This window comes from Pongo abelii, chromosome 6 (genome assembly GCF_028885655.2).
Source record: "Pongo abelii isolate AG06213 chromosome 6, NHGRI_mPonAbe1-v2.0_pri, whole genome shotgun sequence".
NCBI classification, from domain to species: Eukaryota; Metazoa; Chordata; class Mammalia; order Primates; family Hominidae; genus Pongo; species Pongo abelii.
The window spans coordinates 44,311,822-44,333,211 of NC_071991.2; the positions used below are offsets into that span (position 1 = coordinate 44,311,822).

The 21,390-nt window shown below is 39.0% G+C and overlaps 1 protein-coding gene across 16 annotated transcripts in view; it reads right to left on the bottom strand.

The window, feature by feature from the left end:
- SUGCT (succinyl-CoA:glutarate-CoA transferase) overlaps positions 1–21,390 on the bottom strand; it is a 735,129-nt gene that overhangs the window by 137,605 nt on the left and 576,134 nt on the right. For 8 of the 16 annotated variants that reach the window (XM_054560560.2, XM_009242849.4, XM_009242845.4 and 5 more), the window contains one exon: positions 577–654. The exons of 5 other annotated variants lie outside the window; for them this stretch is intronic. In XM_054560560.2, coding sequence (XP_054416535.1) covers positions 577–654 — 78 coding nt within the window. Of the gene's footprint in view, positions 1–576; positions 655–6,609; positions 8,554–21,390 lie in introns of those variants that run through there. 3 more of the 16 variants (XM_063725731.1, XM_063725728.1, XM_063725729.1) reach the window with 2 other exon arrangements.

Consider the following 21,390-nt stretch of genomic DNA (forward strand, 5'->3'; position numbering starts at 1 on the left):
GAAGCTTTATTTGGTCAGCTCAGAACAACTATTGTGGTTCCTCTTCTAATGCTACACACATTATGGAATTTATGATGTTGGTTTCCAATAATCTGTGGACATATAGTCCCTGAGAAAAGGGGCCACGCTCACTGACCTTTATATCCCTAGCCTCTAGCACAGTACCTGATATATACAAGTGTTAATATGTGATGGCTAAAACAAACAAACAAAAATGTTGGAGTACTTATCCACTACTTGGCACGCAGCAGGCACTAATAAATTTGGTTTGACTTAGAGTAAATAATATTAGGTATCACAGACTAGAATTAAATATTAATGAATTTCACTTTGGATCCAATCAAAAGAGAAAGTAATAGCATCATAATGTAGCGTCTGAGTGTAGGCTCTAGAGTCAGACTTTACTGATTAAAATTCTAGCCCAGCTACTTGTCAAAATGGTTTAATTATCTGTAAATAGGAATTTTAACCTGCTTCCAAGGATACTGAGATGATTATATGACTTACAAAACACTGAGGAGCATTTGGCACACAGCATTAAACAAATTTAGCTGAGATTATTGTTATTGCAATTACCATTATGGTTATTGTTTTGTTATATAAAGCCTTCTTCATCAAGATGTCTCCCTTATGTAGCCACTCCACAGACTGGACCTATAGAAGAGCACTGTAGTGAGACAGCTGTATTCCGAGGTCTTCTATATCACTTGCATAAGGTAAAAAATATATATTTTCAGACAAGTCATAAAGCCTTCATTTCCCATAGATAGGTATTTGAAGAAAGTCCTCCTTTCGTTCAGTTCCAATTTAGTCCTATATAAATATGTGTAATGGAAGAAAGGCTATTCTAAAACAACAATAAAATACCATCTATCTATAACATATAAATATGTATATTCTTTTATTTTTTCTTTTTTTGAGACACAGTCTCCCTGTGTTGCCCAGGCTGGAGTGAAAGGTACAATCTCGGCTCACTGCAACCTCCACCTTCCCAGTTCAAGTGATTCTCCTGCCTCAGCCTCCCAAGTAGCTGGAATTACAGGCACCCACCACCACGCCCGACTAATTTTTGTATTTTTAGTAGAGACAGTGTTTCGCCATGTTGGCCAGGCTGGTCTCGAACTCCTGACCTCAGCTGATCCATCCACTTCAGCCTCCCAAAGTGCTAGGATTACAGGCATGAGCCACTGTACCTGGCCTAAATATGTATATCCTTAATAAGGACATAACTTTCAAGGGTGAAAGGAGACATATAATTTTTACCTTGAAGGTAAAGGTGTAAATTTATATAATGGGTTTAGTCAATATATATACAAAGAACTTTATAAATACTCTTTGACTAAACAATCCTAATATTCTTCATCTTTTTTAAGGAGATAATTTTAACAAAGAAAAAACCTTTATGCATAAAAATGTTCATCTCAGAATACTTGTAGTATCTAATTGGTAAGAACCTGTCTAAAACTAGAATAATAAATAAATAATAACACAGATACATGCTATAACAGTGAGGAAATAGTAAAATTATGTTCACAAAGTTGTTTAACAACATGAGAAAGTTACTAAGTAAAAATGCATAATGTAATTTTATATGAATAAACTAATCCCCAATATTAAAAGGGAAAAACTGAAAGGAAATTAACACTTCTTTCTTAATAGATGCTAGAACTACAGCATTTTCCTAGGTTTACAAAATTCTCGTTCTGCACATAGTAACTAAACATTTCAACTTTATGACCTATGCATTCAGAATTAGACAAAAATGTTACATTAAATTGACAGGTACATTGTTTATCAAAGATCAAAGTTTGAAAAACTCAGTTCTAATCTGAACTGGATGGCTATATGGTGAGATAATAGCTATTTCTTGCTGAGCCTCAGCACAAATATCAGACATGAAGTACACAACAAAGTTTTAGGTGGAATAGTCTTCCATTTGTCAATAAATAAAGGTATATCATAAAAAAACTATCAGGGCCTTGGAACTTGACTAAATAAAAATTGCTTACAAGAGAGGAGAATGGTCCAACGGGCTAGATTCCACTGCTGAAGATGAAGAAAGATGCTTGGCAAACAGTTTCCAAAATGCTACAGCTTTGTGTCAACTGAGACTAGGGAATCAACAACTGTGACTTAGAAATGCAAAAGTGAATTTGTATACCTTGGATAAGCTGAAGAATAACTTCCAGGGGGCAATAATAATAGATTTCCTGCTAAACAAATCATGACACCTTTGTACATAGCATTGAAAAGTGTACCGTGAAAGGCAAAAAAAGGAAATCTCACAGGTCAAGAAATCCTTGTATAGAGAAAAAGTAACTGCCTTAGCTAACAGTGAGCAAAGGAGTCACTATTAATAACACGATACCATGACTACTAGTGTATTAGTCATTATTTGACAGCCCATGGGGGCCTCACCTGTTTCTCCAAACACGATATACATAGTCATTTTAGCCTTTTCAATCACACACTACTCTGTCTCGAGAGCTTTGCTTAAGTACCCCATTCATCTTTCTCCTGCCATGCAAGTGTTGTGCTTTGTTTATATATCATTCTTTGTTGTCTTAGTGCACAGTCCTTTGGCTACAGGTACTAACCCCTTCCCTGATGATCACACTTGTTCCTCCCACGAAAATTCGTATTCCAAGCAGCACCTGTGCAGTCAGGTACAGTGTGTGTCCTCATGGTGGCAGTAACCCAACCCATTGTCGGTGCCCTCCCAAAATAGACCTGGCAATTCAGTTGCAGTGCCTCAGCTTTCCTTTCACCCCACTCCGAATGTAATATCTCTTCATGTGTGATTACACTGAAATATAAGATATTGGCCTTTATAAACACCTAAGAAACTGTTAAGTGTCTTGAGTAGGCAGGTTAGTACATATTGGGTAATACAGTTGACCCTTGGACAACACAGGTTTGAACTGCACGGATCCACTTATGCATGGGTTTTCTCCCGCCTCTGCCACTCCTGAGACAGCAAGACCAACCCCTTCTTTCTGCTCCCCCCTCAGCCTATTCAATGTGAAGATGCTGAAAATGAAAACCTTTATGATAATCCACTTCTACTTAATGAATAGTAAATATATTTTATCTTCCTTAGGATTTTCTTAATAACATTTTTTCCTCTATCTTACTTTATATTAATAGTAAGAATACAGTATATAATACATATAATATATAAAATATATGTTAGTGATTGTTTGTTATTGGTAAGGCTTCCAGTCAATGGTAGGCTAGTAATACAATATTTGAGGACTCCAAGTAATACAATGTGGGTGTCCTGACACCGTTCTCGCATAGGAACCTAATCCCTGCATTGCTCAAGAGTTAACTGTAATTGCTAACATTAAGTGAGTATTTATTACGTGCTGAGATTTTATATGGATCATTTCCTGACTTGGGGCTGCCTGGTGCCAGGGCCAAAACTCTTGACGCTCATTTTATATTATCTTCGAATAACTGCCTTCCTGATTGCAAGATTCTCTAATACTTCGCTAGGAGCTCTTTGCCATCCCTCTCTATAAAGTTCTTTACTCACTTACTCTTTCTGGTGGGCCCCTTGTCTAAAAAAATATATCCTTAAAAAATCAAGGCTATAAAAGGGTTTGAGGCAAGATAAATAGGCAAAATCTGATTTCTCCATGAAAAGAGTCTAGGATTTTCATCAAGAACACAGTGATTCTGGGAACTACAGATTTGTATTAACTCTGCTGAGAAACGGGATTTTAAGGTAGGTATAAACAATTAACTATAGGGTTTCAAGAGATTACCATTAGGAGGAAGCATATCAGCTTCCTCATAGGGGACAAATGTACTGGTGAATTTGAATAGTTAAAAGAGAGTGAAAAGAAAAAAAACAAAAAGAAAATAGAGGTCCCTACTGCTCAATGTCTGTTATGACCCTCAATGTGTTATGTTGGCCACCTACGTAATAGGTAGAGTTTCAACTAGGAGAAACTTTAAAAGGAAATATGAGCATGCAGAAACTCAAAAGATGAAAAGTGGGCAAGGGTTCACGGAAAACGCATTGCGTCATTTGGATATTAGGATTCAAAGAAGATAGTTTCACATAATGCATACCATAAAAGTATACTCTAAAGAAAGAAGGTCTCGCATTTTTCATTTATTCATTCAAAATAAAGAGTCCTCTATATTACTGCTTGGCACACTAGCAATGTATAAAAATCCTCTAGAGAACTGGCTTAGGAGTTGTGCATTCCTGAGACTACATCTGATGCTGATGCTTCCTGAACTCATCTTGAGTAGCAAAATTCTACATTCTATAACCACTTGAGAACACTACCATATGTGTAAGTCCTGGGAAGAGAAAGCAAGGCCAGGCCTCAATGAGAAGTGGGGAACAGGATCTGAAAGGAGCCCCACGACAGCTCCTGTCTCAGCAAGCACTCCTCCTGTCCAGCATTTCTAACTCTCAACTGTTTTGAGTACTTCTAGAGCTTTTTACATGGCTATAAAAATGCGCTACTGGCAAATGCATCAAAGTCCCCTTCTACAGCAGCAGAATAGATGTTTAAAAGGAATTTACTTTTTGTTTCCTCAAACCTCAAATAGCAATGTTTGTTAAAGTTTTATCTGTTTCTAATTTGACCTTTTAAAAAATAAAGGATATAAAGTTGGTTCCCACAGAAATTTAGCTTTCATGCATGACATAAATATACATATGTAACTTATACGTGTATATTTATATATACATATATTTAAAATATATATTATGTATAAAAACTTACATATAATACATATCCAAATTGCACTGTACTGAATTCAGAAGAGAGAACAGTAAACCACTAGCTGTACTTAGATCTCAGGTTCCAGGACATTACATTTAACCCCAGACCCCCAGACCTTTTTATTTTTTATTTATTTTTTTTTTTTGAGATGGAGTCTCACTCTGTGGACAGGCCGGAGTGCAGAGATGCAATCTCGGCTAACTGCAAGCTCCGCCTCCCGGGTTCACGTCATTCTCCTGCCTCAGCTTCCCCAGCAGCTGGGACTACAGGCACACGCCGCCACGCCCGGTTAATTTTTTGTATTTTTAGTAGAGAAGGGGTTTCACCATGTTAGCCAGGATGGTCTCGATCTCCTGACCTTGTCATCTGCCCGCCTCGGCCTCCCAAAGCCCCAGACTTTCTTAATAAGAGACAGAAATGACCAAGAATGCCACATAGACACAAATAGGGTCAGATGTGGCAATGGTCATTTGCAATATCCTCCTACTTGATAGTTCCCCCATGTGAAGAAATTCCTCTTGTATGTTTTATTTTCTCCGATTAAGGGAACAGTATAGGCAATCATGTGCTCATTTTTTTTGCCTTAATTTAGAGTTAAGTCCAGTTCTCAAATGATCTCATACCAGGCCTTGGTCCTTAGCATAAATATCTTTTCATTTTCTTCACATGATGTCTGGTCTCATTTTTTCTGATCTAAATTGTATCGCTCTGTTTCACATGTGTTTCTTATAAACTGCCTTGAATCCTTTTGAGAAATAGACAGGAAATACACAAATATTGATCCATTTGTTGATTCAACCAGCAGTTTCCAAGGGCCTGTTAGGTGGTAGGAACTGGTGATAGAGGTGAACAAGATCCCATATTATGAAGATGCAGACAGTAAGCAGACAATTGTGATGTATAGTGGTTAAGGGCTGAATATCTTCAATATGTGTTTGAATTAATGGGATGTAGTATGAAAAACAAGTAACTCTAGTGTTTCCTGGAAAGTCATACTTTTGTTTTTTTCACCAAAAAGTTAGTCTTAAAAACAAATTAGAGATTTCCTGTGGTTTCGTGATTTAATTCAAAGTCAGAATCACAAGTAGGAGTCCATTAGAAGGAATTAGTAGCAGAAGCTGTTCCAGTTAAGTCAAAGCAAACCTCATTCTTCTTTACAGAACTGGGACTTCAAGGAGACAGAATATTCCAGAGGCTAAGCAGTCATCTGCTGCATTATCGGTTGAGGAATTCATGCATTTTGTATATTTCTGGAAATAGACGCAAAAAAGAAAGAAAAAGCCACAGCCCCTACATCCGCTGGAAAGGGGAAAGATACGGAGAAAGAGAAGAACACTGCTAAACACCACTAGGATAGGCACAGAAGCAGCCACTCCCACAGCCATCATCTCCTTTCAAACCTGTGTCAACTGCTGAGGAAACTCAAATTGGAGAAGTCAAGTGAGTTTCAAAGGTCACAAAGAAATGGTGGCACCAAGATTCTAGTTCATTTACCTCCTGCTAAAATTGGAGATTGTGTATACAGAGCCAGCTGAGTGCCTAAGGTCCAGCCTCACATAAATGCATCTCATGTGCTTATGAAACAGTATGACCTCCAGTTTCACAAAGCACAAAGCTTTGGAAGCACTTTGTCATTTTAGTTAAGTAGAAGTTTCAATAGTCCTGTAAAAAACGTTCATGAAAACTGCCAGTTTGCTTTCTGCATTTGGACTCCAAGCTAGCTGATCTCGGAAGCAAATCACTTACACAGCTCTATTGGTAGATTCATTTCAGATGGCAAACATAACTTGAGAGTACAGATGTTGTTTATGATTTATAGGGTTTATAAATAATGTTATCAGATTGAAGGATATCGCTTCAATGTGTCACACAGATATTTTATTGACCAAGAAAATAGAAATACTTTACCGCAAAGGGGCAGTTTGAAAAGATATGATAAGACAACAGAAGTAGCAATATGGTAATTCAGCTTAGAGAAGAAACAGATAGGTATTGAACATTATATTAAAATGTATTTCCCAAAATATGTATAACTATTATGTATCAGTAAAAAATGATAAAATAAAATAAAGCTATAGTGGACAAACCATGAGGTTTTAGAAGACTCACTTCATTTTCTGTCTGAGCCAAATGTGATTTGAAAACAGCCAGTGGAGAAGCAAAAAAGTCCATTTTCATGCAACTGGCTTGACTGCTTTTTGGAATTGACTATATTTGGTCTAAAACTGACTGTTTTCTCATTGAATGAGCCAACATTCCCAAGGAGCATTTAAATGAACTATATCGTCACAGCACGGGAATGGCTGAGCACTGCACCGAGGTCTATTTTCACTTGATTATATGTGTATTTATTATGTAAAAATAGAGCAAAATATGACTCTGCCAAGAGACTCCCCTACATTATAGTATAAGCGTGAGCAAGGATTTCTTTAAATTGAAGAGCTGCATGCTTGCTTTGTTTTCACAGCTGTCAGCCTTTTTTTATGCTGAAAAATTTTCCCCAATTGGTTGTTATTCATCATATTTATTATTTAGGAGAGTTGACTGGTAGCAAAATGTGCTTGTTGGCAACTCCAAAAGAGGAGGTCCTCTACCCTGTCAATTTGTGGTGGATGAAATCATTCAAAGCTGTTAAAAAAAAAAAAATTACTGGGAGAATGGTCCAAACACAGGCCAGCTTTCCTCATATTTAAATAGATAGGTTTTCTTCCTTTGGTTGAAGGTTTCTGTAAGAACTTCTTTCATCTGGGACCAGAATATATGGATGCAATACTAAAATCTCCTATGAAAGGACATTCTTGAAATGTGTCCAACTCTAAAAGTCTCATTGGGAATCATATTTTCAACTTCAAGCTATGTAAAATGAAGTTTCAAAGCTACCATCCCTTCACAGATTGTACACATATGCATAAACAGAGATAGAAGAAACTTTATCTCCACTGTAGCAACTGCAAACTAGAAGACATATTCCTCAGAGGCAAAGAATGTCCATCCTAAAACGGGAACAGAATGAAGCCACTTAAGAAAATGGTCAATTATGGAATGTTCTGTGCATAAGTATGTTCATTAATTAAGAAATGAACTGAAATTACTAATGGATTTCATAATGGCCACCAACCAGCTGCCAGTTGGCTGTAGCTTGGTGACAGATGGTAGTGACTGATCTGGACTAGATTTGACCTAGAGATAGTCCATCATTTATTAAATTGCAGTCCCAAATAAAATTCCATGCATTGCAGCATTTCACCATTATGTCTCACAGTGAGATCCTCTGAGAGCATTCCTTATCTGCCACCACTGTTGCAGACAGCAAACTATTCAAAAGGCTTAAATATAACACTCAGTAAAGAAAGTTCATAATAACTCTCAGGAGATGAAAAAAAAAATGCAACTTGAATGACTGTCACTTGAATGAGGCATAGTATAAAATGGGAGCTCTGTTTCATGCTAATCTGGTTACCTCCCAGCATTGATATTTACACCCTCCCCTCCTTTAAAAAAAAAATCAAGGGGGTTCTCATTTACACAGCAACAGGCAGATAGTGGACTGTTTGGGTTCTGCTTTAATCCATCAACACATTCTCAAAGTGAAGAGAGCTGCTCAGACTGGCTCCAGAACCTGCTTACTTAAGGCTCTTGCATGAACAGGTCACTGGAGTGGGCACATCAAAAGTTCCAATTACCATGACCAGACTCTGTTTCCTCAATGTTTGAGTATTTCAAAAAATTAACCTTATGTGCTTTTGGAAGATAAGTTTCATAAAACCAGGAAAAATACACCGACTCTTACAAATCCAGGTAGAACCTAGAAATACAAAGAGAAAATATAGCTCAGTGTTTTAAAATCTTCCATGTAACATGCTGTAAAGCTTTCTTCATGTTGTCAAAACACCATGCATCTTTTAGTCTCATTCAAAGATGATACGTAAGGGATGCATTTTATTACAAAATATATATACTCCAGGAGCAAAAACACAACACAGAGTGGCATCTGGCCATCTAAAGGCTATTATTTTACTTATTTCAAAGAGACAGAACACTGTTATTAGTAAACTTCATATTTAACACATTACACTAATCTTATTTTTAAAAATTTCTTGTTTCAGCTGGAAAGAGTCTGACTAATACTGTAGTCATTCTTTCTCATACATGTCCACTGAAGGACCCCAAATAGTAGAGAGGAGTGAACAGAGATTCCATATACATTTTGGGGAAAAGTCTACAGAGGCCTCACCATGAATAAAATGTCTTTGTATTCTCATGCTTCACTCTAAAACTGTTCAAATTTCGCATTTGATATACAGCATCTCCATTCTTCTCCAGATTAAAATGTTTAAAATTGTTCCATTATATAAAAGTAATCCAAGATGTGGCATTTTTATGCCATATCTTTGTGAACCCCTCCATGTCCCCTTGTACCTCTTAACATTTACGTGCCTTTTGACAAATACAGATCTAACACAAATTCCTTGGTTAATAGATAAGAATACTCAGGACCAAGGAGTTTGTGACTTAACCAAGGTCACGTGACTCTAAAATCACATGAGGTTAAGTGACTTACCCACGGTCTGGTAGTGGGGGGACTAGAATCTAGGTTTATGACTGTTGTACCAGAATTGCATGTGCTCCCAGCCTGGTGCGCTGGCTCACGCCTGTAATCCCAGCACTTTGGGAGGCCGAGGCAGGTGGATCACTTGAGGTGAGGAGATCAAGATCAGCCTGGCCAACATGATCTCTACTAAACATACAAAAATTAGCCGGGCGTAGTGGCCGACACCTGTAATCCCAGCTAATCAGGAGGCTGAGGCAGGAGAATCGCTTGAACCCAGGAAGTGGAGGTTGCAACGACCGAGATCGTGCCACTGCACGCCAGCCTGGTGACAGAGTGAGACTCTGTCTTAAAAACAAAACAAAACAAAACAGAATTGCGTGTGCTCTGCCTACTACTAAGTGATGTCTCACCTAAGCTCTCCGCACTCCTGTCTTTTCCCTAATGCACCTTTATTTCAGCAGCTTCATTGCTTCTCACCTCATCTTGCCTATCAGATTCTCATCTTTACCCCAGTTCTCCCTCTGTGCGGACCCACTTCTCAACCTCATTCTGCTTTCGATTTTTCTGTTGTGGGCTTTTGCCTGGTTTTCAGTTCTGAAAATCTTTTTCCTGGTTTTCAGTTTTGCTCTTCCTGAGTTGGTGGCTTGCAGAAGTCCCACAGGTTTTAAGGCCCCCTGGCATGTGGCTCTCCGGGGCTGGCTCCAGCTAGGTATAATGCCAAAGAATCCAATGTGGGAACAACAAGCTCAACTGAAAGTCCCTGAGGGAGACCTTGGTCAGGGGTGGAAAGCTGATGTGATGCATACACCAGCAGCTAGGAAAGTAGGAGATTTAAAGAATAATCACAATAAATTAGAGATGATGAGAGCCTGGAACAGAATGTGAAAAAGATTGGGATACAGAGGACTGAGGAACAGGGAAAGGAAAAGAATGGCCAGACAGTTTCAGAAAGAACAGCATGTGTAAAGGCCTATATACCAGAAAGCAGGACACAGTCAATGCCCTGAAGGATCAAAGGGGTTTCATAGAAAAGATGAGCCCAGGGAGAATGGCAGGTGCCAGATCACATATGGCTCCATAAGCTATGTCGGGGCATCAGGCTTTATCTTAAGGACAATGAAGAGATACTAAAAAGTTTAGACATAGAATAACATGAAGAAATTTGTATTTTAGTAATGTTACATATGAAATTTCCAAATTGGCCTTAATTCCTTAGGGAACTATATTCAGTTACCTTTTTTAAGTGGTCTACTTTCATACTGGCTTTTAAATTTTTATATCATATAGCCTGTGGGAAAAGATTATAAATAAATATTTGCATAGTATCTGATATATAAGAATTTGTTCCCAGAGTTTGTGGCAATAGTGTGGACACTGGCTCAGACACAAGTATGTGGAATCCATTTCAATAAGTATTATTTAAAATATTAAAAGTTATTTTTCTGAAAAAAAAAGTCAATGCAAAATCATCTTTAAATGTTTACATATATACCTAAATCTCCAAACTGCTAATAGTAATATTAAATGGAAGGTCAAAAGCTATTTTTCTCCTTTTTTATTGGACTATTATTAACCAGTCAGAAAGCCTAGCAGTTCATTTATCAGACAAAAAAAAATGTATAAATGTTTGACACATAAGCCATAGCCAAAATGTTATGACTTTATTTGAATTACATTATATAGACAAAACATGCCAATCCATCAGCCTCAAGTTACTGCCCTGTTACCTATGGAAACAGTAAGATATTTTCCTCGTTACTTAATAATACCAAATCTCAAGTAAGTATCACAACATAAAAAACAGATGTTAAAATGTGACACTCAAGGTCAGCTTATACTGCATACTTGTTCATTTTTAAGTCCCGGGTTTCTTCTCAAACATTGTTTCTGAAATTTTTCACCAGATTTTGTTGGATTTGGTTGCAGAGGTTAGAGTCTTAATACACATATGAGACACAAATAGAAAACTGATTTGTTATTAATTAACACAGCAATAAAATGGGAGATGCTAGTTTTTATATCAGAATGCTTATTGCTTTGCATGAAATATGATTTGATAGAAATGACCAAAATCAAGAGCACAGTTTCTATTTTTATTCCAAAAGCATTTTCATTTGTATTCTCCCTTTACTGTATCAATCTTATCAGTTTATTAAAGACATATCTTTCATTTAAAATAGAAAATAACTTTTCATTATTGTGCTATTATAGATAATGTTTAAAAACGAAAATATGTGAATAAAGAAAAAAAGAGAATATACTTCTCATTATGTACCATTTTCAATAACTACCTCTAATATAAATTTAGTTCCAAATTTTTTTTCTATGTATTCATATCTATATATCTATAACTATGTCTATGGATATTTTCTTAGAAAAAATCCTGGAACCAAAACATGCAGTGAAGATCTTCCCATGCCAATTACTCTTCATCTACAGCATTATTTGTAAATATCAAGGGTAGTGACCTGACATAGATATGCTATAACTTATTCAACAATCACTGATTTCTGTGCATTTAAATTGTTCCCAATATTTCAGTTTTATAAATATTGAGACAGCCAAATGCCTACACAGATAAAAAGGGGTCCCCAGAGAATCTCCAACCTTCCCCACAAGTGTTTACATCAGAAGCTTTTGTGCAAATGAGGGAACCTGCCCAGGGCTTGTCTGGGCATGCCCACAGTGGACTGGAGACCGACATGTGCCCTATGGGAAATGGGCGGGGCCACGGGGAGTTCACGCCTTATGCAGGGGAGGAGCTTGCTGTCTTCAGCTCCTGTGGTGACCTGGGATTCAATCTGCGAGACAGAAAACCTGCTAGCAGGACTCTCTCTTGCTTTGGTTCATTTTCCTTTTTCCTCTTCGCCCAGTAAATTCCATTTTCCTCACCCTTCTATGTGTCCGCGAGCCTAATCTTTCCTGGTCGTGTGACAAGAGCCTGCTTTTAGCTGAACTAAGGAGAAAGTTCTGCAACAATATGATCACAGTGAACAAATATGTAGCTTAATCTTTCTATGTATTCTTGATTATTTCCTCAGCATACATTCAAGAAATAAAATTTTGTGTCAAAAGGGTGCATATTTTAAACTTTTTGGTATATAACTGCTAAAATATTGTACAAAATTACATTCCCAGTAGAGGTGAGCAGATGACATTTTTCTATCATATTGGTTTTTTTTTTCTAGTTTGCTACTATACTTTGTTGATCCCAAAAGGCACATTTTTCTTTCACATTTTAACATCTTTAAAATCTAGTTATATATTACAATTTATGGTATATCACAGTTAGACTAGTGGCATTTTTTCTTTCTCATTGATACTTAGAATGTTGCATCATTCAATCCATATCTGAAATCTATAAAATATATTATCTGTGTTTATATACTGTGGTTGTGTTTAGTAGATACAGAGAAGTTTTAGTATTTACATAGTGAGCTGCTTTCTTCATTGGCTTCATGTCCATGATTTCTCTGATGGTCTGTGATAAACACTTACCTTAGTTTTCTCCTATTATTATATATTAAATTGAAATATTTAATAAAAGTAATCTCAAAAATTACTCTTTTCACAAATGATTAGCCAATTACCCTAGTGATATTTATTGAATAGTTCTTTTGTGCTCACATATTTAAAGCTTATTCTATTTAAATATTACTAAACCCTTTAAACACAACAAGCATTTAATAGATAACCATTGATTCATTAATTAAATTTGTTAAACAGAAGTAGACTTTGGAATGAGTTAAAGTTTTGAAGTAACTGTTTGGACCTTCTGCAGAGATGACAGTTGTACAGGTTAAATGTCAATCAGCCATTTGGGCTCCCTGACTTATTACTGCTCAGTCATGTTATATATAATAGGATCCAGCAAATTGAAACCTAGTATTTCTTCACTGCTGATGACCACTCTTCTGACCTGATGGAATCAGGGAGGAAGGAGGATTGTGCAGGGCGGGAAGGCCTCCCTGCTTCAGTATTCAACAGAATTGCACAGGAATTTACAGGCAGCCCACCAGGGTCAAGCAATATGTTAAAAGTCAGGAACATGTTCCCCACCAGCTCATCAATTGAGTTCACAAGTTCCTCTTTTATAATGCCCAAATCCAGCAATGCACTCACCTACCACTTAATAAGCAGCTTGTCTGTGCTTAGCACTAAAGACAGGCAGAGAAATAGGAAAATGTCTCTGACTTCAGAACGCCAGCTAGGGAGGAAGAAAGACAAGTCAATAACAAGTGCTACAAAATCCAATCCTTACTTTCCTGATGGAGAGGAGGGTGCAATAGGAGAACAAAGAAGAAAACTATGGTCCAAGAGGAAACAGGGGAGGGCGAAAAACCACAGGAAAGTGGTATGTGAAGAATCACTTGGCTGATACAGAGTTGGGGGTACAGGGACTGGGAACAGCTTAACAAGCATATGGCAGGAGATGTGAGGGAGGATGTCAAAAGACAAGTCTGGGAAAACAGAAAAGGAGTCAGAAGATAGGAAGAGGAGGTGGAATCAGGACTCAGCAACTGATTGAATATGCAGGTAAAGACAGGGAGAAGTCTGGGATGATTCTTCCTTTTGTAGCTTTTATGCTTGGTAGATGCTTGTGCCCATCCACTGAGATAGAAAACACAGGAGAAGGGGCAAAGGTAAACTCAGTTTTAGATACATTGAGCTCTTTTGTTTGTTTGTTTTATGGAAAATGAGGGCAACTGATGGATGGAGCACGCTTTGGGTGACATTCCTTCCATCCTGTAGTGGAAGACACTGGGTTCCTGAATGAAAGGAGATGGGACTGGATGCCAGGGAACAGGAGATGGGACTTTAAGAAGACAGCAGAGGCAGGCTAGATGTTCTTCTGCAGTTGTATAGATGAGGTCACAGCAGCAAAACTTCCCATCCCAGCCCGCATCAATACCTTTGCTGTGTTTGCTGCACTGACCATAACTGCTCATTCCCTGTTGTGTAACTGAAATGAATAGATCGTTCAAGAATGCCATATCTGTACAAATTTGGTCTATTTTAAGAACAAAGGAGAGAGTTTATTTTTTTAATAATGTTTCAGTGGAATTAAAAGTGTGATTTTTATAATCCAAGTCACACCCTTACAATTTTTTTTTCCATATACAACCTTAACTCCTGGCAAGTGGAAAGCAGAGAAACCACATTCACTCTGTGTACTGACCTGTGATTTGCAGCTGAGTTTTAGGAACATGATAGAACTTCAGTATGAATTACATATTTCTACATTTAAACCAGGGTCAGAAGTGGCACTACCCAGTGTGGGAGTTTAGACTGATTAATTGCCTTCATGGAAGGGGAAAAGTATGGCTAGGAACTGTGCAAGTATTATTGTTTCATCCACATATTATTTCCATGTATTGTCTTGTACAGTTCGACTTGGCTAACATGCAAGAAGTTTCTAGCTTTTCCAGGGTGTTACAATCAGCTTTAAAAATGTCTAGAGTTAAATTTGCTTCTGAGAACAACCATTTGTGACTTAATTGATAAAAGCCAGTGTGAACTCTATTATTGAAGACCTATGCAGTTATGTAATAATTTCCTTAAATAATGGAGAAGATCTTTAGAAAGAAAAACAAAGAAAACCCACATAAGCACATGGTTTTCATTTGGGGAGTAGGGGCTTGAGAGAGGCTCTGCTCTGAGGTTAACTTCATGGCTTCAGGCAAAACTAGGAGATTTAAACAGAAACCACAGCAGAACCATAGCTCTCTGTTTTTAAGGACACTTAACTAAGTATATGACAAATCTCAGAGAATCTTTTGAATTTGGGTGGGGGATGAATAGTTATGTTCCTTTTGTTTCTACTTTTTTGTTTTGTTTTCTTTTTTTGTTTGTTTTTTTGAGAGAGTCTGGCTCTGTCCCCCAGGCTGGAATGCAGAGGCACAATCTCTGCTCAATGCAACCCGCCTCCTGAGTTCAAGCAATTCTCCTGCCTCAGCCTCCCAAGTAGCTGAGATTACAGGCACTCACCAACACACCTGGCTAATTTTTGTATTTTTAGTAGAGACAGGGTTTCATCATGTTGGGTAGGCTGGTCTCAAGCTCCTAACCTCAAGTGATCCTCCTACCTTGGCCTCCCAAAGTGCTGGGATTACAGGCATGAGCCACTGCACCCGGCCTTGTTTTGTTTTCAATGATTAATATTAGCTAATTAATGTTCTCATGGAAACTGACATAAAGTTTAAAAAGTTTCTTAATTTAATAACTTCAGATGGTTTTCTACATGGCAAATGGAAGTTAGATACCAAATGATGTCCCCTAATGTGGTTAAAATGCCTCTTTTCCAAAAGGGTTAAGAGAATATGGAGAAAAGTTTATGCATGATGTGGTGGGGGGCATTGGGAGAGGGACAGGAAAGGGTAGGGACTGGAGACAAACAGAAGGAATAATCCAAACAATTTTCTACACAACTGATAATTCCCAGACAAACACTCAAATTGACCACGGCTAGATGTCTAAGTGCCAAGCAGGATTTGCACACGCTACAGAATATTAAGATGGAATTACATCCACCTCTGTTGTGGTTAAAGCTCAAAGGTTAAACACAAATTAACAGGTGGCTGTGATTCTAGAATGCCTTAGTAGGACTTGCAAGGCAGTGGTGAAAACTGGTTTTTAACCCTTAATTCAACACCTACCTCATGGGTATAAAATTATTGGAATACAGTGGCATTTCTTGTAATAACACCCTGACCATGGATGTGCAAAGGAACTGCTTCTCCCTGCCCTCAAGCTTAATCAAAGAGGCCTGCAGAAGATAACCAAGAAAAGATGGGAGAGTTATCATACCTACAGGACTTAGAAGGGGCTGAGGAAATGCTCGGAGGCCAGGCACAGGAGAGGCACTGTCTGAGCCCAGAGCCCTGCAGGTGGACTTTCTGAGTGGAAGAAGAACAAAACTGCCCTTTCTGGGAGAGGGTCAGCCTGCAGCAGTCTCCACCCCAGAGAAGGTCTACACCAGACTACACAGCGCCAGTCAAGGGAGGGTTCTCCTGTCCTTGCATCTACTCTGCTGTGTCCCTTTCCTGACAGGTAATTGGGGCCAGGGGTGCAGGACAAGTGACAAGTGACGAAACGGAACAGAAGCCAACCGCACCCCCTCCTCCTCCCTTCACTAAAGACCTCTGAATTGAAGTGGGCCATTGATGGAAAAAACAGAAGCTTTCATTCTAAAGTAGTTCAGAGATTTTGCTATGCCACCATGTTGATGTTAAGAGTTACATTTTAGACAAGTCTTGTGACTGAAAGGGATGTGGAAGACGTTTTACTATCAAGTCACTGACAAAGTTCCAGGATGGGCCCAAGGTCCAGAGGCACGAAAATCTAAAGGTTTCAAAAGAATAAAATAATGGCAGCGCACTCTGAAGTCTGCTCCCTAAGTTTAACTCTATGGAGATGTGAGGCCTGCATGTGCCAAGGGCCCCCTGTGGCGTCAGGTAAGAGACTCCGTCCTCTTCTGAGGTATATTCAGAGGCTGAATGTTGAAATGTTGGATTCGACATCCCTTTCTGGAAAGATAGCAATTAACTGGTAGTTCTAATAAATACTTTAAAAGAAATATATTTCCATTTCATTTGGCCAGCATTTCAAGTAAAAGCTGCATACTCAAGACAAATTTTATATAATCCTAAACTCTTTTTCTCTACAGAGGCAATCGGTAGTTTTCCTTCCATACTGCATTATGTTCCAGGAGGTTTGCACAACATCCTATAACAAATTATGGTGAAAAATCAACTTTCATGTGAAACATATAATGTGAGATATATACTGCTTTCCAGCTCTGCCTGATGCAACACAATATGCTTTAATTGGCTAGAAAATACAGCTGAATCTGTTCTTATAAAATTACTTGTGGTTAAGAGGAGGTAGATTATATTTTTCTATCAGATCTCACCTATCAACTTCTCTGTTAGTGTTGCTCCTTTAACAAATGCCATTCCTAAAAGTTACGAGATGAATGTTTAGTAATCCATACAAATAATTTGAATATTCAAACATGGATCTATCATTCATAGCCCCTATTTACCAAGCAAAGAAGCTGCAGCCTACATACTATAGAGGGCAACAAAGTCAAAGTCAGTTTCAAGTGCCAGCCATTAAGACTGGGCCGCCTTCTAAGTCAGCTAGGCTTGCAGAGCTACAGTTTCCTCATCTTTGATGTGGGCCTCACTTCCAGAGCCATGGGAAGAACTGAATGAGAGTGAGGATGTGAACGCCTCTGCCACGCTGTAAGTGCTACCTAAGTGCGGGCCAGTCATCCTGTTCTGTACATGTCAAGGCATGAGCCACTCCAGGGAACTCAAAGACCCATGAGACTAGATACTGTGCTCAGAGTTTACAAACCTAAAATCTAGTTGAGGATACACAGAAACATTTTATCAATGATTTCAAGGTTCAAATATAAAGAGAATTCACAAAACAGTATAAATTCAATGAGTGACTCCAACAGTTCCATAGGGAGCAGCAAACTCCGTGGGCAGCAGTGGTGAAGTTTCAAAAGGATGGAGGAATGGAGGTCTATAGGGAGGACTGGATAGGAAAGACAAATGGGTATGGCAGTTTTTAATACAGAGGTTGCAAACTAACGTCTCCATTATCAAATTTCATAACAAAATCCTGATTTCCAGCTTTTCTTTCTCTTTCTTTCTTTCTTTTTTTTTAGATAGAGTCTTGCTCTGTCACACAGGCTGGAGTACAGTGGTGGGATCTCGGCTCACTGCAACCTCTGCCTCAAGCAATTCTCCTGCTTCAGCCTCCCAAGCAGCTGGGACTACAGGTGTATGCCACCATGCCCAGCTAATTTTTATATTTTTAGTAGAGACAGGGTTTCACCATATTGGCCAGGCGGGTCTCGAATTCCTGACCCTGTGATCCACCCATCTCAGCGTCCCAAAGTGCTGGGATTACAGGTGTGGGCCACTGTGCCCAGCCTCCAGCTTTTCTTTTAACCCCAGGGGCTGGATCGGAGTTGCTCTCTGAAGAAAAGTTGTCCTCTCTAGGGCAGCGCAGTGGTCGCTTCTCCTGAGTTTCTCACACCCATTGGCCTTCACTTACTGCTGTTCCCTGCCCAGCCCTGGTAGGCATTTGAGATTGCTCATCTCTGATTTAGAAGTTTCATTAACCTTGCCAAACAATGCTCCAGACCTAAATGTATATCAGCTGACTCAGGCAACCACACTGTACTCCCAATTCCTTCCTTTACCCCAATCCACTGGCAGCAACTTATCCTGTAACACCTTAACGGCTGCATTTCACACTCTAAACACAGAGAAACTACAGGCAAACCTTGAGTTTATTTTAGATGGCATCTTTTCAAATAAAAACTCCTCAAGGTAATTTTCTTAAATTAAGATCCCATGGGAAAAAATAAATTAACCAATAATAAAACCTCTGATGAGCCCTGGGGTTGATCTTTCAATAAGTGGATAATTATTTGCTGGGCTCGCCACTCAAATAAAATTATCTAGTTGTAGCATCTCTTTTTTTCCTAGACTAGTTATTAATGTGATTATAAAGTTTTTCTCATTTGTTTTTCTTTAGGTATGATTTTAGAAATCTCTCTCTCACCTGCTTGCACACACACAGACACACACATCTTTAAAACTACCCTTTTTATGAAGATCTAGAGGAGTGAGAATGAAGGAGGAGGAAGTGGATGAAAAACTCCAAAGATAAGTTCTCTGGGGTAAAACATTAACAGCCTTACCTCCCTCAGTGCCCCTTACTCACCATCTATAAAACAGAGGCTGGGGTTGTATCTATATTATTTCCATAAACCGAGACGGATCACAAATAATTTGTTCCTAATATCTGTAGAATAAAAATTTACAAATGGCTTGTTTCTCAGTAAGTAAAAGCAACTTCAAGGTTGTGTCTGTAGTAATGTATCTCCTCTGTGTTGCATTCTACAGCATTTTCTGGAATGAGAGAGAAAGAGGTGGTCCACCGTATAGTTAACATGCAGAGAATGTTCCAGAGAGAGATGCAGTCAGTACAGTGAAGAGTGGGAACTTTGAAAAGAGGAACAATATCTAGGAATTCTTTTTTACAAAGTTAGCTGGGTGCTGTCTCTAGTTTATGTACAGCCCTGTCCTTTCCTCAAGAAAATGTCGATAAAGATCTATGTTGCTTCCAATGCTGTTTAGTGTAAAATTTGTGTTTCTTTTGTCTGAGAATGTCTTCAAGGCAATCTTCAGTATGCTATAACCAGTGGTTCCTGAAGTTGGTTCCTAACCCCTGACTAGCAGCAGCAGCACCTGGGAATTTATTAAAATTAATCTTTGAGCTTCACCCCAGATCTGTCAGAAATTCCAGCAGTGAAGCCCCGCAATATGTATGTAGTTTAAGTCACCCTCCAAGTGATTCTCAAACTGAAGTTTGAGAACTGCGGCTATCACCTATAGTGAGTAACCACTATGGAGAAACCACCTGTAGTAGAGGTTGTTGGTGCCACCCATTCAGATCTTCCTGACTAGTCAAGGCACTTGTACTCTGGCTGCTTGGAGGAATACAGCTGAGGAAACGTTTATACCTATGTCCTTCTCCCGTTACTTCTCCATGCTTGGCAGAACAAGAAGAGATGCCTGGGAAGCCACCTACCCACAACCCTGGGTTGGCAATGATATAAGGTTCTTAAGCCTGAACTCCTTGCAGGGCAATACAGCCCTGTGAGCCTGGGGACCAGGCCAAGGCTAGACTTTGCCTAAGACCATATCCTTGTAGATCCTCCTCCTTCTCTATCTTGCTCTCCTCACTCTCTTACAGGATTTTCCTAAAGACTGCTCCCTCATTAAATCCTGTGCACACGAATCCACTTCTCAAGTCCGCTTCTAGGGAAATAGGCTAAGACATGACTAATTGTTGTGTAATTACTTACGAAACTTTTCTTAGAGTGATAATGGATGGGGCTAGTTATTGTTTGGTGGGGAAGAGTTAACACATGTGGGAATACCCATAGGAGTCTTATCAAAGGGGCATCAAACAACATTGTGTGCTCTCGCACTGCAAAAATAAAGGTTGAAAACTGGTGGATCACATGATCTCTAGCGACTCTTCTAAAATTTATGTCATCATAATCCCTGACAGTGAATAAGAGATACTTATTGTACAATTTTGTGACAGGAAGTTCCAAGAGGGGCAAGTACTCATGTTTACTAACAAAATAATTCCTTGAACAAATGTTTACTGCTCCTCTATGTTCTAGGCACTGGGACCTCTATGGTAAACTCTACAGGCAAAGCCTCTACCCTCAAGGAACTTCCATCTTGATGACAGAGACTGGCAATAAACAGATGAATACATGTAATCTGATATAGAGAGGTGAGAAATACTATGGACCAGAAGAAAGAAGCGGAAGGGACAGAGTGTGATAACTGGGGGCGGGGGTTGGGGAATGCACTGAAGAGGTGATATTTGAGCAAGCAGTGACTGCAATAAGGAAAGCTGTAAGGATATCTAGAGTGCTCAGGCAGAAGCAACAGCAAGTGTAAAGACCTGAGGCAGGGCTTGCTTAGCAAAGGAGTCAGTGGCGGGAGATGAGTTCAGGACGTAGCCAGGCCCCTGATCACATAGGTGCTTGCAGGTCCCATATTCACAGGAAGAACATGGTGTGATTGGAAGGCCTCCAAGGGCTCTGAGCAGGTGGTGGCATGATTGAGCTAATGTAGATAGGGCAAGAGAATCAGGGACCACAGATAAGAGGATAGAGCAGTAGGCTAGGTGAGAATGAAACAAACACTAATGGCTTCCAGAAAAGTTTATTGACCTATTCCTTTACTTTCTTCATCCACTAAGAGCTCTGACGGGCCCTGCAGGATGTACACACTCTACATACTCAATGCAATTCTCCTTTCCTTTTTGCTTTATCACAACCTGGAATGGGAAAGAGGGGTTTACGAGGGCATCAAGTCTCAGACATCCAGACTGAGGTACGTATAGGACACCATTAAAGCACAGAGTACCCAGGAAGTGTTTCAGTCCTGGTACCCAATGTTGACATTAGTACTGAAATACTTCAATAGTACTAATATATCTCTCTGCTTCCTGTCACTTTAAATGGTGCTGTGGAGAGAT